Raw genomic sequence first — 14692 nt, 5'->3', positions numbered from 1 at the left:
ATACGTGTATATATATACATATAATATATATATTATACCGTAGAAAAATTTGCTTATATCACACTTTGATATGTACGCGTTATGATGAATTTCAAGCTCGCGATATGTTCAATGCTTATACTTCTCGACCTACGAAACCAACATTTGTCTTAAATTTAATACCAACTTATCGCTAAAATTTGTATTCCATCGAATTTTGATTCCAGCTTATATTCGTCGCAGTTAAGCCCTTCCCGAGAGTATGTAGCTGTTATATATTTAGGAAATAACATTTTTCAAAAAAAGAAAATACCTTTCACGATAAAGCCCATATAAAGTGTATCAAGTTTCAAATGTCCCGTACAAATAGAACACCGCGGATTAAACGTTCTCCAGATTACGTACATCTGCGTACGCGATTTGAGCTGTTTCACAGGCCAAAGCGGTTAACTCCATTAACTTTCTCGAACTTTTTACAACGCCACAGTTCTCGATCGATCCTTATTTCAGATAATTTCACCAACTTTTCCTACTCTCTGCTTCGCAGAGTTAGCCGATTTGGCGGATGAGCGGCTCGTTTATCATCGAAAAAAATCATTCTTTTCGATACACCGTTGGACCCATGGTGAATCTCACGAAGGAAACCTGTGAGCGATTTCGTACGCGATGCGTACAGAACGCAGGATTTCCCGTAACGCGAAATTCAACGGTAGGAGATCGAAGGGGATTGTTTCCTCGACTTATCGCAGTGGCGAAGGAGTTCGACGCGGTTGTCGCTTCGAATCGTGAGACCACGGAACGAATTTCGAGCGGATTCGTAGCGAATACAACTCGGGTGTTGCAGAGTTTATCCGACCCCGACATCGAGCACTCTGTGATCGAAATTTAACTTCTGCCCGAACACGGAGAGGTATTTATTGCGCGGAATAACAGGGCGCACCGATGCAAGCTGCACTTTTCACGCTAACCTCTGCGGATGCACGACTCACCGCCGTTGTAAAGCGGATTATTTATGGCGCGTCTCTTTGCCTACGCCAGGGAAACGCTTGTTTTGTACCTTTTTGTCCCCTCTTTCTTTCCTCGAAATTAATACGCGCCGGGAATTACGCCGATACTGTCGCACGCTTCTCGATAATCCTATGGAAACCTCGAATAAGGGCTCTCTACAACGTATTTTGGTGGATGTTTATTAACACTGGAATCATATGTGTTATAATAAAATAATAATTACTTCTCCTCCTCCTTTTACGATTACCGAAAACGTATAGACGTTTTTGCGAAAATTAATGCTGGCTTCTATTTAGCGGATACACAATTATTTAGATGCATTTCATTGAATTAATTTCCTTACAATTTTATACTGATTTATATAGGCGACATTTACGTACGTATTATGGTTCTATTATAGTTCTGACGTTAACGATGTAGTACAGTTCTACAGTGATCGTTCTAACACACACTGGTATAGCAGATATTTCGTCAGAAGGCGATGTAACGTTAAACGCAAGAACCGCGTTAAGCGTTTCAGCTTATGGAAGAGCGTAACTTGAAAACCGCTTTTCCTCGAAATATTCCAAATTTAGAGCCTCGTTCGAGATTTCGTATTCAATCTTCGAGATTTCGCGAACTTTGAATCGACCCGATCCTCGATTAAAAGCGATCCTGCCGATTTTTAATCAATTTTTCATTGCTTCACGTATCCGCCAAACTCGCGCAAAATACGCAATTGTTCTGACTCGACCCATAAATTTCGAAACGATAAAGCAGCCGATCGTGGATCTTAGGATCGTAGGATTCAGGTGATCGATCGTTGTGCTGGTTACTTTTGCGTTTTCTAAACGAGAAGATTACGCTTTTACAGAACTCGTCGACGTATTCGTCGCGACCGCTCTGCTTTGGTTTACGAGTTTCTCGACTTGTGTAAGTAGATATACAGTAAGTGAGAGCAATTTTTTTCATACAGTAGATCAGTATTTTTTAACGCCTCCTTACGTAACAGTATTTTCTTACAATAATTTTGTTAGACTTTATCTTCCATCTCTGCTTCCAACAAAGTACGATACAAGTTTGACAATTTTTCAAAGTCGCTTGTACATGCTGGAAAATTATGTTCATTTCATCCTGGGAATTTATGTATGTTGCAGTATCGTGGACAAAAGGCCTAAGAGATATCGGGTGAACCATAAACGATGTCGCGAGAAAGCCGAGGTGTCGACAGACCCAACAATGTGTCGTCGATCCTTCAATCGAATAGTTTCGTGGAAAAGGCCTGATGACTGACCCTGACCACGAGCGATTGCGGAACACCTGCGTGGTGAAGTTGAGATAAAAAGACAAAGGGATGCTAAGAGAGAAAGACGAATTAACAGTCAGTGTCAGTGGAGAAGCCGGAGAATGTTAGTTGAGAAGTCAGAGAGTGCGAACTGCGTTGTCGAGATAGCGTGGTCCGTGTGAGAGAGAGCGTTGGATCCGTGGTGACGAGAGTTGCGAATTAACTATTTAGTTGTCTAAATTATAGTACGTTGTTGCGATTAGTTCACGTTAAACTACCATCGTTTCCTGTTTAATCAACATCTGTACAATCCATTCATTGTAAATAAATTAAATGTAGCATAAGATCCTACGATGTATATCACGTTTGTGAAATTTATGAAATACTCTCTTACGCCGCAGAATCTGGATCGAAATGTTTCACCATTGACCAACAATATTTATAACGATGTTATCGCGAGTAAATAGCGGTGTTCCGATGCTTTTGCATCAGATTAAACAGTCGTTCCACTGAAAAATAAACAACCGCGATGAAAAATATTCGTTTCACGGCGAGCTTTCTAACTGTATTTGCTCTGTTCCTCTTTTTTTTTGCACAGCTTTCAAGACGATATCGAGAAAGAAACTCTACTGATTTTATTCAAATTAATTTTTTTTCATGACTTCTATGTAGAAATGTGGTAATAAAATCGGAAGAACCGGTTAGAATCACGTGAAATATATTGAAAATGAGATTTCATCATTGTCATATCGGTATCGATGAATTATTTTATCGAATAACATTTTGCTTCGAACGAAACGTGACGAAGTAGGCTATTTCATCTTGATAAATACGTAAATGTCCAAAGATAGATCATTATTTCATCGTATCTGTTAATTTATTTGCCGTAGTTCCGTGCTTTTGCGTTTGTTAATGACCGCGTCGAACTTAAAGAATCTCGATTCGTACTTCATGCTGAAACGAGTTCGTAAAATATGACAAATATTGCGATGGGCAGGAAAAATTGATTATTCGGTAGAAAACGATAAGATCCATTATCAGAAACTTCGCTGTTTTCCAATAAATTATGGAATAACGGTGTATTTTTAATGAAACGTTAAACCTTCAAGGAAGAACCTTTGTAAGGTTTTAAAAAATTGTATATCGAGCGCGAGTACGACGAGTAGAATTTTGCAGGAAATTTGAAATTGCTTTTTCGATAAAATGTTGCGCCGTGTTGTAAATTAATATTAATTTTTCAAGTGAAAATTTATGTACCTACAGCATATCAGTGTATACGAATGCCAAGTTAACGTATACCTTTAAAAACTGTAATCGAACTGTATTATTTCACTTATTTCATTTCGCTGGTAGCTTCCACTTTCGACGTTATAGACTTTTTAATAAATGCAACTTTATTTACACGTTTTAATAAACACGATATCGAGCTTCTATTTAACGTGAAACAATTTTAACGAAATGTAATATATTAAAATATCAAATTTGATATACACCGTGACGACAAAAGAATTCAGGATATGCCATCGATAAGCGACGAACTATCTAACATTAAATAAACCACTGTCGATAGAAACTATTGCATGGGTACGATTAATTGGTAAACTGAGTTGGACAAAGACGATAGGACACGAACTTAAGTATAAAATACAGGAGAAGCTATTATGTCGACTGTGCGAAATTGAGGAAACAGGAAATAGGGAAACGATAATCGATCAATGGCTGCACAGTATACACAGAAGTCAGACCAATCACTTTGAGAAATGAGGAATGAACAGAAATGATAACAACGAAAAGCGAAAAATTAATATGCCAACTAGCAAACTTCATAAAGGGAAGCATGAAGTTGAGAGTATTGTGGAGCTTGGACGAATAGAGAAACCACAGAACAACAGCCAGAACTGGAACGAAATACCAAAGACTGACACAAACATAGAGGATCATTAATAAGGAAACGTACGCTCGCGTACAGGATTATGGAATAGAAATATACGTAGAAACGCGTTAGCAGGCAAATCTTACTGTTGGAACAACGAGACAAGACGAACTGCAAGATATATAATAAATTAAAATATAACTACATTTAGATAGTAAATTAAGATTTAGGACGAAGGTACTGGTCCTGTTGCGATACAATATTGGTCCATCATCACTTGTCTTATCTTCCTCTATATACATTCTAATTAAGTATTAATTAGGCTAGTATATAACATGGATGCTATTGACGTGATACATGTTCTTCGTCGGACAAGGAATGGCAAGTCGCTAGGAAAATCGTCGTACGAAAGAATAGCTAGCTTGCTCTGGCAGAAAGCAAAGAAGAAATACGAGAATTTGTATATTATGGCGACAGACGCACTCGAAAGTCAGTATTTATACATCGACGATTGTTTGGAAAAATATGCTACGAGGGAGAATTACAAAACGTAAGAATTGATCGTGCAAGCGTGACCCGTGAAGCGATCGAGAATAATCAGGATTAATGGCAGCCTGACGCACGCAACTTTTACGACTATTACGAACCATTACGACCGGCGAGAGCATAGGAATAAATTAAGGTACAGGTTAAATGTATGAAACGCGCGCATGAGTCAAGAAAGATCGTAACAGGCGTAAATCACAATACGATAAAGAAGTATACGATACGGTATGGCGAAAAACCACGTTCCAATTCACCGTCTATGCCGAACTTGCACACAGACTTTATTTCTTCTCGTTTCTTTTCTTTCTTTTTTCTTCGCTTCCATTTTTCTCTTCAAGTTGCACCACTTCCGTTTTGTATCTGCCACGGTGTCGCGCGCGTACCTTTATAAGAAATTGCTATCTAAGAGATTCACCAAGAATCCTGTGTTATTTTTGTATCCAAACCAAAGTGTTGCCTAGAATAAAGCTGCGTCTAACAAATACAATGCACCAGCAGGGTAGAGCAGAAACTGAAAAATGCAATAGGAAGGAAGGTGCAGTAAGATATGCATGAACGTTGCAGTAGGATAGACAGGTCAAGTTATCGCGATACTTACAAATCCAGGGAAGAGGAGCTGGGTATGGCAGTCTATTGGATCAAGAAGAATATCGAAGGTAAGGACAAGGAATAGTGGGCACGATTAAGATGTGGCAATGTGAGGAATACGAGAGGAATAGGAGTAAAAGAATGCAGATTATGTGAGAGAGAAAGAAAGAGCGAAAGAGAGGGAGGAAGAGAGAGAGAGAGAGAGAGAGAGAGTATGATGCATGTATGGAGCTACGTAGCGTTTGAGAGGAAAGCTATCGGAAGACCTCGGGGGTTGGGTAAATAAGCTGGGCGCTAGTCTGAAGTTGAAAAGGAAAATCGAAAATATGCTAACAGACAGTGTGAGATTGGCAGAAGATATGAAAAGTTCGATGGCGAAATTAGAGGCAGTGGTTAGTACAAAGGCTAGTAACGAAGAGGACGTAAATGTAAAATAGAAAAGGAAAGTCTGAATAGAGTTAAGTTTAATTTATATAGGTAAGATATATTTAATTTGTACTGGTTGAAATGGTTCTAATTTGTAAGTTAGGAATATTTGTGTGTTTCATAGATGTATTCGTCAAAGTGCGTCGAGAACGTAGATACAAACACACGTAGTGTACGAATAGTGCACTGAGTAAATAAAAATAAATAAAGAGATAACAAATACGATACGATATTAAATTTAATATATTTAATAGAAAACACTGTATTTTATAAAAAATCGTGGAGGCTCGGGACGAAATATTTTTTTAGGTGAATTGTTTGTTAGAAAAAATAAAGCTGTTATCCATAGTACAGAGATATAGACTAGAACGAAATGCGACGAGGAATGCGACGGATCGATTATAATAAAGGCTAGTAACAAAAAAAAAAAAGAAAAGAAAGAGCAATAACAATATCCGATACCACTTTCTTTCGCTTCTTTTCCACCCTGTTCCTTTTATTAAAATTTCAGGTTTAAAGGAGGTCAGAAGGTCAAGAACGGAGAATTTTTCGTCGATTATAGTGATATTTCTGGAGGCTTCAAAGATACTCGTAGGATAAAACCTTGATCAAACACCTAAGCTTTCCGTGACAAGTTTATTCGCGATTGACCGAATTCCTTGACACTTCTCCTGTTCCTGTTCCCGAAGGAAAAGTACGCTTTCCGATATCGAGTGTCACACTTGAAGCGTGCAAAGCATTCGCGATTTCTGATACCCTTGTCTACATAACTATCGTATCGTTCGATCACTATCGTTCTTCGTATCACTCAAAACTGCACTATGGGTACGGTAATTGAAATATCAAAGAATATCCCTGTCATTTACATATGTTACAGAAACGATACGTTGTAAGAATATCATCGATATTTTTACGTGGAAACTTGCTTCTTACAATGAAAGAAAAGCCCTATGAAAACAGCGGATATCTATACGCGAATAGATCAATTTATTTCTTAACAAGCTATCTTTTGAAACGATCCCGTATATTTCTCTTAGCGAACATTTTTTTTACTAGCAGCTTCTTATAACGGGACTTTTACGGCGTTCGTTGGAAACGGAGACGAACGGTGGATTTTCCAAGGTATCTCAGTTAACTTTCCTTGCCCGCTCACTCAATGGAAACGAGTTTTCGTTTCTCCGTGTAATTTCGCGATACCGCGGTGCACCGGGCCGAAAAAGATACGCGATTTAATGAACGACATCGTGAAAAGTGTTTCCGATTTAAATTGCAAATTTCCTGCAAATTTTTCGGTATATAACATACTTTGCAAAGCAAAAAAAAAAAAAAAAAGGACAAAATTTATGTCGAAATACGTTTGTACGATACGTTTCTGATCGAACTAAACGATTACTTCCACTATAAATACTACCGTTTTGGTTTTTAATAAAACTACATATACACAGGATGTTCCAAAAAGGCTAGTCGTATATAAGTACTTTTTGTCAAGGGTTATAAATCTGAAATTTATAAAATTGCACAGCGTTCAGAAAAATCTTGTTCCTCACTGTCGAAAAATCCAATTCGAAGTATAACGGGATCTCTATTTTTGTCGCGAATTCGGTACAAATGGCCAGTGAACGACATAGCACGGAAGAGAACGTATTGAAAGATTTCCGAGCAATTTTCTCTGACTATTATACGCATTCCAGGTTCGTTCATCGAGGCGTCACGGGTCCCCAGGAGCGATCGATGGAATCTTCGCGCCGGGTTCTCTCTTCTTTTTTCTTCAGAAACAAATGGTCAATTTTATCGCGAACTTTTATCTTCACGTGATATATAGGAGCCCCTTACTATTTCTCTGCTCCCTTTTCTCTTTTTCTCCGCTGTTGATATCCTTGCTTCAATCTGGAACCTTGGATATTGGAATAGGTTTACATAGGGTGTGCGATACAAGCTTTATTACGACGAATACGAACATCAACAGGCTATCCGTAGGATTTCGTTTAGCTTTAGGTCAATTTTAGGTGAACCGTGACACGCACTCCTCAGATTCCTTCAGGATTTTTCTTCCGTGACGTCACGTACCAACGATACGATGATTCGGATCGATCGTTGGATCGATCGTATTTAGATTTTAAAATAAGAATTCGCAAGAGGTAAACTCCCAGGATGAATTCTCTTTTAATTGTTAAGCCCTGAAAAATTCTTCATAATTATATGGCTTAAGATGAAAAAGTCACTTCTTTTTATATTTTTTGTATATTTTAAACAAAATTTAGGATCGTCTTCTTTAGATCATTTAATTTTGGTTTAATATTCTACGCATAAGGAAGCGTAAAAAAGATCAGATAAACAAAATGAAGAGATTTTGGCTACCATTGTATAATGAGGGGAATAAAACAGCCAGTCTAAGTGTAAAACGTATATATCGCGTTATTAAATTCGAGTATCAATATTTGAATTATTGTTCACCGGGTAATATATTTCGGTATCCATAAATCAAGATGATTTAACGTTTACTATTTAATTCAGTGAACGTTACAAATATACTAAAAAGTATCAATATTTGAATTATTGTTTATAGAATAATATCTTTTCGTATCTACAAATCAAAGTGATTTAACGACTATTATTTAATTCGGTGAACGTTAAAAATATACTAAATTTGTCGTGTCTCCTCGAAAAATACAGGATATGAAAGTTTGTCGCGCTATTCTTTCTTCAATTAACGATCATTTTTTCCATCTTCTAACTCCACGATTATTTTAATAAATCGCCTAAACATATACCTTATAAAAATTTATATATACGTCTCCTTATCACAATTTTCTGATATGTATTCGTTTCGCGCTTACGTCCTAGTTTTTATACAAATCAAATATACGTGTGCGTGTATTAAAGTAAAGAGTAGGTACTCGAAAAAGTAGAAGCAACGAAAATGTCGATCAATTTACAAATTTTAATTCCCTCTGTGATTTCATATCGAGCTTCGAGCTTTTAGTCAAATTAACTGCCCTTCAACTTATGCAATTAATAAATTGATAAAAAGTGATACGAATGAACGTCGAAGCTTGCTTCGCAAGTTCGTGTCGATTTTGAATCGTTCGTTCGAAACTTTATTTCGTCCCAGCTTATGACGACAATGATCAAGAATCGCTGGTATTGAATTAAGCGCAATAATAATTCCTCACAGATAACTTCGATCTACGATCTTAAGAATATTCTATTTACTCTTTCTTATCGAAACTTTTTAAATAACCGCAATCATTAAATCATTTAAACATCGCAATCAGTATCCAATTCGAACATCGACGATTATTAATTACCAATTATTTCTTAATTCTAACGATATGTGCAGTTTAACTTTTATTTATTCCGACCTAATGTATCTAACTACGTGAAATAGTAATAAAAATGATATGGTTGCATCGCGCTACGAATGAAATTCGCCAACATTTCACGGTATAATAGTAACACGTATAAAAAATTACAGCTTTAACCAACTCCTCCTCCTGTTGAAGCCTTTCTGGCTGCTGAAGCAGAACGGCTCGACGCCGCTCGCCAAACGATCCTCCTTTCATCCCCTAATTCATTCGGCGAGTCGTGCACCGCGCGCGGCGAAAGAAAACTACGAATATCCTGCCTCGCGATATATGAAAGGAACGCGATCGATTAACAGATTAGACGGAGCGACGAAACCCAAGATCACAGAGAGCTCTCTTTCTTCTCTAAAATCCCATTGTTCCTATGCAGACGGGTGGCTCTCCTCCTGTACACAATAAGCTTAACGACTCGATATAACAACTTCCAATGTGGATTATAAAAATATTAAATCTTCTGTAATATCAACTAGTTAACCCTATATGATATGTAAACTCACGGACCAATGTGATCCATGGCGACGGGGCCCGCGAAACGAATCGCTGAAGCTTCAGGAAGCTCATCCTCCTGAAACCGATCGTTCCATCGGACTCTCGCCTCTATTTTATTTTGGCCGGCGTTACTTCCTGTGAACAGTGTCTGTCCGTCCCGTTCGTCTGTCCGTCTCCGTTGTCTCTAGTTACCTATACACGTAAACACGTACCTACGTACGTATGTGTGTGTGTGAGTGTACGCGCGCGCGAGTTCCCTTTTCCTGTACGTGTACGTGTACGATACATATGTGTGCGAGTGTATGCAGGTGAATGTACGATGGAACAAGACGTGCGGTCTTGCGCGCAGCCACGCGGAGGAACGGGTAACAGCATCGATGGATCATTCTGCTCTCTTACCGGAGATCGATCGACCCAAATAGACGGGCGCGCCAAGCCGAGCCGAGTCGAGCAGAGCCGCGCCACCAGGTACAATGTGCTCGAATTCGTTCGTTCGCCACCGAGAATCGACGGACAGATATCCAGCCCCTCTGAGTAACGACCCATCCGGAATCTACTCTTCCACGTTTCGGTTGCGATAGGCCGCTCCTCTGGGATACACGTGGCCGTGACTGATATCGAGGATCGCTGCCCGATGTTCCACGCTATTCAACCCCTGATATTTCTGCCGACGATTTGCCCACCTTTCACACGGCCAGACGTTGCCCGATCGATTTCGCACGCGCTGCCTGGCTAATTTTCTTCGTCCGCCTCGATCATCTCGTTACCCTTTCCACGACGAACGTTTAATCAATTCCACGCCTGCCGATCATCTTCGGCCGTCGAGTTAATCGGATGCCTATCGGATCACGCGTTGTTAAACTGACTTGGCGCGAGTCATTTTTCTACAAGCTTCTTTTAAATGTCTCTAACGTTCCATACTTCCAAGTTGCGCGCTTCTATAACTACGTTTTGTATCTCGTTTATATTTCTTTTATAATAAATTGTTTCGTAATAAATATAATTCGTCGATAGACGCGTTAAGCAAATTCGCACGGTATATAGCGCGAAGAGTTCGGGCATTTTATATCATGGAAATAAATATGAAGTTTCAGACTGCGTTGCATGTTCGTTTATAGTTGGTGAATTAAATTGTGTGTGCGTTAAGTATCGTTGAACGATCGTAGTTATTTCTCGCTGAACGAATCCTTTTATCTTGTTCGATAGAAATTACGGATATTTTTGTCTTGGTGAGTGGTGGCTATTGTCAGGAACATACGACGCAGTTCGAATAATTAGCTGATTCCCTGAGATAGACTCGATTTTTTATATCTATTTCGTGATCCGAATGCTGTTCGTAATTTGCTTGTATTTTCGTACTTTTCCTAATCGATGTTTCTATTGTATCAACGACGCGTTAACCGCAACACTGTACGAGAATGAAAGTCGTTTTACGACGGAGCATCGATCGAGATGCAGAAATCGGTCTCGTCGGCGCTACGAAGCGACAACTCGAAGCAATTAGCACGCAAGGACGAACGGCTGAAACGCGAACACGAGAGGGGCTCAGGATCTCCGATAATAATGAAGAGTCCTGGCCGGAGCATATATCCATTAAATTGCATGCACTCGATTTAATGGCTTGACTCATTGCCACGGGCTCTTCGATGTTCACTCGAGTTCGCGTGCTCGGGCCTCCTCTTCGAAGAGACGGCAACAGAACTGTTGCACTTTTTTCAGAAAACGAATCGCACTCTCTCCTTTCTTCCCTACAAAAGGAGCTCGTTGTATTATATCTCGCGCTGTTAACAAGACGATAATCGAGTATTAAATTTTTGGCGAACGAGAAACGTGTTTCGTAGATACCTTTTTCTTTCAATAATATTCCGGAGAAATTAGAATTTTCGTATCATCGTCCGTGCGAAATGGAAGATTTCTATTCGGTTTTTCTACGATTACTGATCCTTGGAATTCGAGCACATCGACCTAAATCCTAATCGCTGAATTATATTTAACCATCGACGCGTTACCCGTTTTCGATGTTACGGCTAATCATAAAATATAAAAGGTACTTATCCTGATCAGCCTCGATTCTTCCCGCGACGAGAAGCACCAGGCGAAACTGCTGCTCCCGAAGAACTTTCAAATATCCAACGAAGTAATATCAGACGACAACGGTGCACTTGCAGGTAACTTTGTTGCGTAATTTCTCGAACCAAAGGCGATCCTAATTAGTCTTCAAAAGCTCGAATATTCTCATTAATGAATTCGAATCACGAAGATGCCTTCGTCCTTTGTGGCACGAAATGTTCGCTTGATTCGCCGTTCAATTCCGCGCTGTTGTCTTCTTTCACAGGGCTGGCGTTGCTTAATTTGCCCTCGGTTCCCTGGACGATGTTTCCGCTAATTTCGACCAACTTCCTCACGTAATCCCCGTGGATCAAGATTTTCGAGGTACTCCGTAGCAATTACAAGATTCCTTTAACCGCGTCAAGCGCAGAAACCTTGCTCGCGTTCGCTTTGTTAAGAAGTTCTCTCGGACCAGCCGAGTTCCCGCGGAACCAACCTGTTCCCCGTAGCTGATCCGCTCCTTCGTTCCGCTTGCGGACAATCGTTCCGTGTCCAGATCTCGTCCATGTCTAGGGGATCTTCGTGATTTCTATTCTTAAAATTCGATCGACGGAAACTAGAAGAAAAAAAAATAGAAAGAATTGCACCGCGTCAGTACCAGCTGCGCCGTACTCCGACGTTTAGAAAAAATAAAGCAGCTTCTTCGCGAACTTTGGACTTTCTCGCGTGGCTACCCGCATCTATGACACAGCGATCGAACCGCTTCTCTACGACGGCTATTCCTCAGGCCAGCCGAGATCTTCCCCTACGAGCTCGTAGAATCGTTGATTGTGTTCGTTGAAGAACCTCCTTAGCTTGGTGACCACCACGGGACTAACGCGTGGATGTCGTCTGCCTTTGCTCTCCTTCAGACATTTCTCCGACGTCTCATTGCGCAGACAGTAGAAGCCTTTCGTGTGGTTGAAGTAGAAATTGTGCCTGCCGATCCGTGGCTCCAATCCGAGGAAATTCTCGATCCTGCGCAACTGAGGCACCGGGTCCTCGATCAATTGGTCACCGTTCACTATGAGGATCTGATCCCTGGAGAACACCTCCAGCCACCTATGCATGTACGTGTGGTACAGGGAAATCGCTACTGGCCTGTACGACTCGTTGATGCTGCCGTCCGGTCGTATCACCAGTTCCTCGAAGCTACGCGCCGCCTGCTGTTGCTGGATGCTTCGTGGTGTTCCATTCGTCAGGGTCGAAGCGGTCGCGGCGTGCGTCCGCAGCTGAGTGTAGTCGGATATCGCTCTGGTCACTGGTTCCCGCACTATCAGCAGCAGCTTCACGCTCGCGTTCATCGCGCGGATTCTTTCAGGTACCTGCGACGAGAAATCGGCGACGTGAGGAATTATCGTTAAGCGCGAGAAAAGGAGAAAATCGTGCGACGCTTCGGAGCAACAATTTAGTTGCGAAATTTTAGAGAAAGTTGTCGTACGCGTGGTGTTTCGTGTATATTATCGTTTACCTACGTTTAATATATTGGATTGTATAGCAGACATAGTATCGCTGGATCACTTCGTCATCGTCATCGTAACGATTATGTATAATTGACTTGATACGTAGGTGTGTATAATAATTTGCGTTCGTAGGTCGTATGATACACGAATTTAACACGTGAAAGGGACTGCTTTAAAATTGTCGATTTACGATTATCAAACGTACCGGTCGGAAGCCACATCGATCAGCTTTGTAACTCGAGAAATAAAGAGAAGTTTTTTAAATTTACCTTAGAATTTTTTAGAATCTTTCTGCGGTGAACGAACTTACGAAAGCAAAAATCATTTGTTCCTTCAGAATATTAATCGTGCACTTATTTAACGAAATTGGGGAATTATTCAAATGTGGAGTTGATCAGTATGGCTTTTGAAAGCCATCATCAGATGAAAATCGTTTTTGCGATTCTACGATTTGCACCTCGTTTCGTTGAATTGAATGATATATAAAATATATTTCGTCGAAAGGATAATCACGTATGATAATATTACGATTGATTACGACCAACAACGCATAGTATCAAGCGCATTTCGTGTAACGATATTCATCGTGATATCCAAAATTTCGTGGTGCCACGCTGTTTACGTTTGCAAACTATACACGAATGCGAGTTGCATGTTATTTAGCAGTAACGCTAAAAGCAAAAATGTGTTCGTAGACCGTGGCATTAACTGCGATTATATCCACTGTAACGTTTTTATTAGGCATTTTAGAAAATGGTTGTTCCAACAGAAATTACTTCATAAAAACTGGCTTTAGTTTAATTTTTGAAAATTCGATACGCGTTATCGCACCAGCGAATTGTTCTAATAGAATTCCTTTTACTTTATCCAATATCTCTATCTCGTGTAAAATTTCGAATTATCTGATATTCTAATTAGTCCGGAGATATTTAATCTTTATTTATTAAAAACATCGTTTCGTACAAAAGAAGATGAAAAAGTTCTAACGAGTTTCCCTGTTTCTTTCTTTTCTTCGGTAGGAACATCCTGTGCGTTTTGCTTCTCGCTTTGGAACGTTCAATTTGAACGTACAGTTTGCGAAGGAAATATGGTGGACTCTTAAATTACGGTATCAAGCAACAGCACCACGTAACGTTGGCGAATCGAATCGCGTGGATTTATTTCCTCTTCGAGGTTGTAAGGAACGAGTTAACCTTGACACCGTATGATTCTATCGCGTACGTTGCTCGCCAAATTAATTTCGGGTGACTGAATCGGCCGAATGAACCGTGAACCGACCCAATACGTAACTTTCGATTTACAAACTTACCGACTACCCTATCATTGCGTGTCTTTCGAGCTAGCGAAAAAGCTATCGTACGATAATTAAACGTTATCATTAGGAAGACATTGTTTATCTATCTTTAAGCTACGACGATTGGTTGGTATTCTCGTAAAACAAGCAACGCGATATTTAAATCGTCCTCTTTTACGTAAAGCAACAAGCGCAGAGATAGCGCCGTGTCCGAATTAATAGCTTTTTGCGGTCGAATGTTGCCACGGTGGTGGCGTTTAAAGTTTCTCTTCAAAGTCGAACGTCGTTGCGACAATTTAAAATTCCTCT

The 14692-nt window shown here is 40.0% G+C and overlaps 1 protein-coding gene and 1 long non-coding RNA gene across 6 annotated transcripts in view; both read right to left on the bottom strand.

Moving 5' to 3' along the window:
* Window positions 1-3603: 3603 nt before the first annotated feature.
* Window positions 3604-10253, bottom strand: LOC138179635 (uncharacterized). The gene is made up of 2 exons (XR_011173092.1): window positions 7643-10253; window positions 3604-7571 (listed from the first exon to the last, which is right to left on the bottom strand). It is a non-coding gene; the product is annotated as an uncharacterized LOC138179635 (long non-coding RNA).
* Window positions 10254-10261: 8 nt separating this feature from the next.
* Window positions 10262-14692, bottom strand: part of Hs3st-A (Heparan sulfate 3-O sulfotransferase-A) — a 150959-nt gene continuing 146528 nt past the window's right edge. For 3 of the 5 annotated variants that reach the window (XM_069112603.1, XM_069112604.1, XM_069112601.1), the window contains one exon: window positions 10262-12951. In XM_069112603.1, coding sequence (XP_068968704.1) covers window positions 12364-12951 — 588 coding nt within the window. In that variant the 3' untranslated portion in view covers window positions 10262-12363. The remainder of the gene's footprint in view (window positions 12952-14692) is intronic. The other 2 variants (XR_011173090.1, XM_069112602.1) reach the window with 2 other exon arrangements.

This window comes from Bombus flavifrons, chromosome 5, assembly GCF_040668555.2.
Source record: "Bombus flavifrons isolate JBK064 chromosome 5, iyBomFlav1_principal, whole genome shotgun sequence".
In the NCBI taxonomy this organism is placed as follows: domain Eukaryota; kingdom Metazoa; phylum Arthropoda; class Insecta; order Hymenoptera; family Apidae; genus Bombus; species Bombus flavifrons.
The sequence above is the reverse complement of the archived record's forward strand: the minus strand, read 5'-3'. Positions and strand labels throughout refer to the sequence as shown.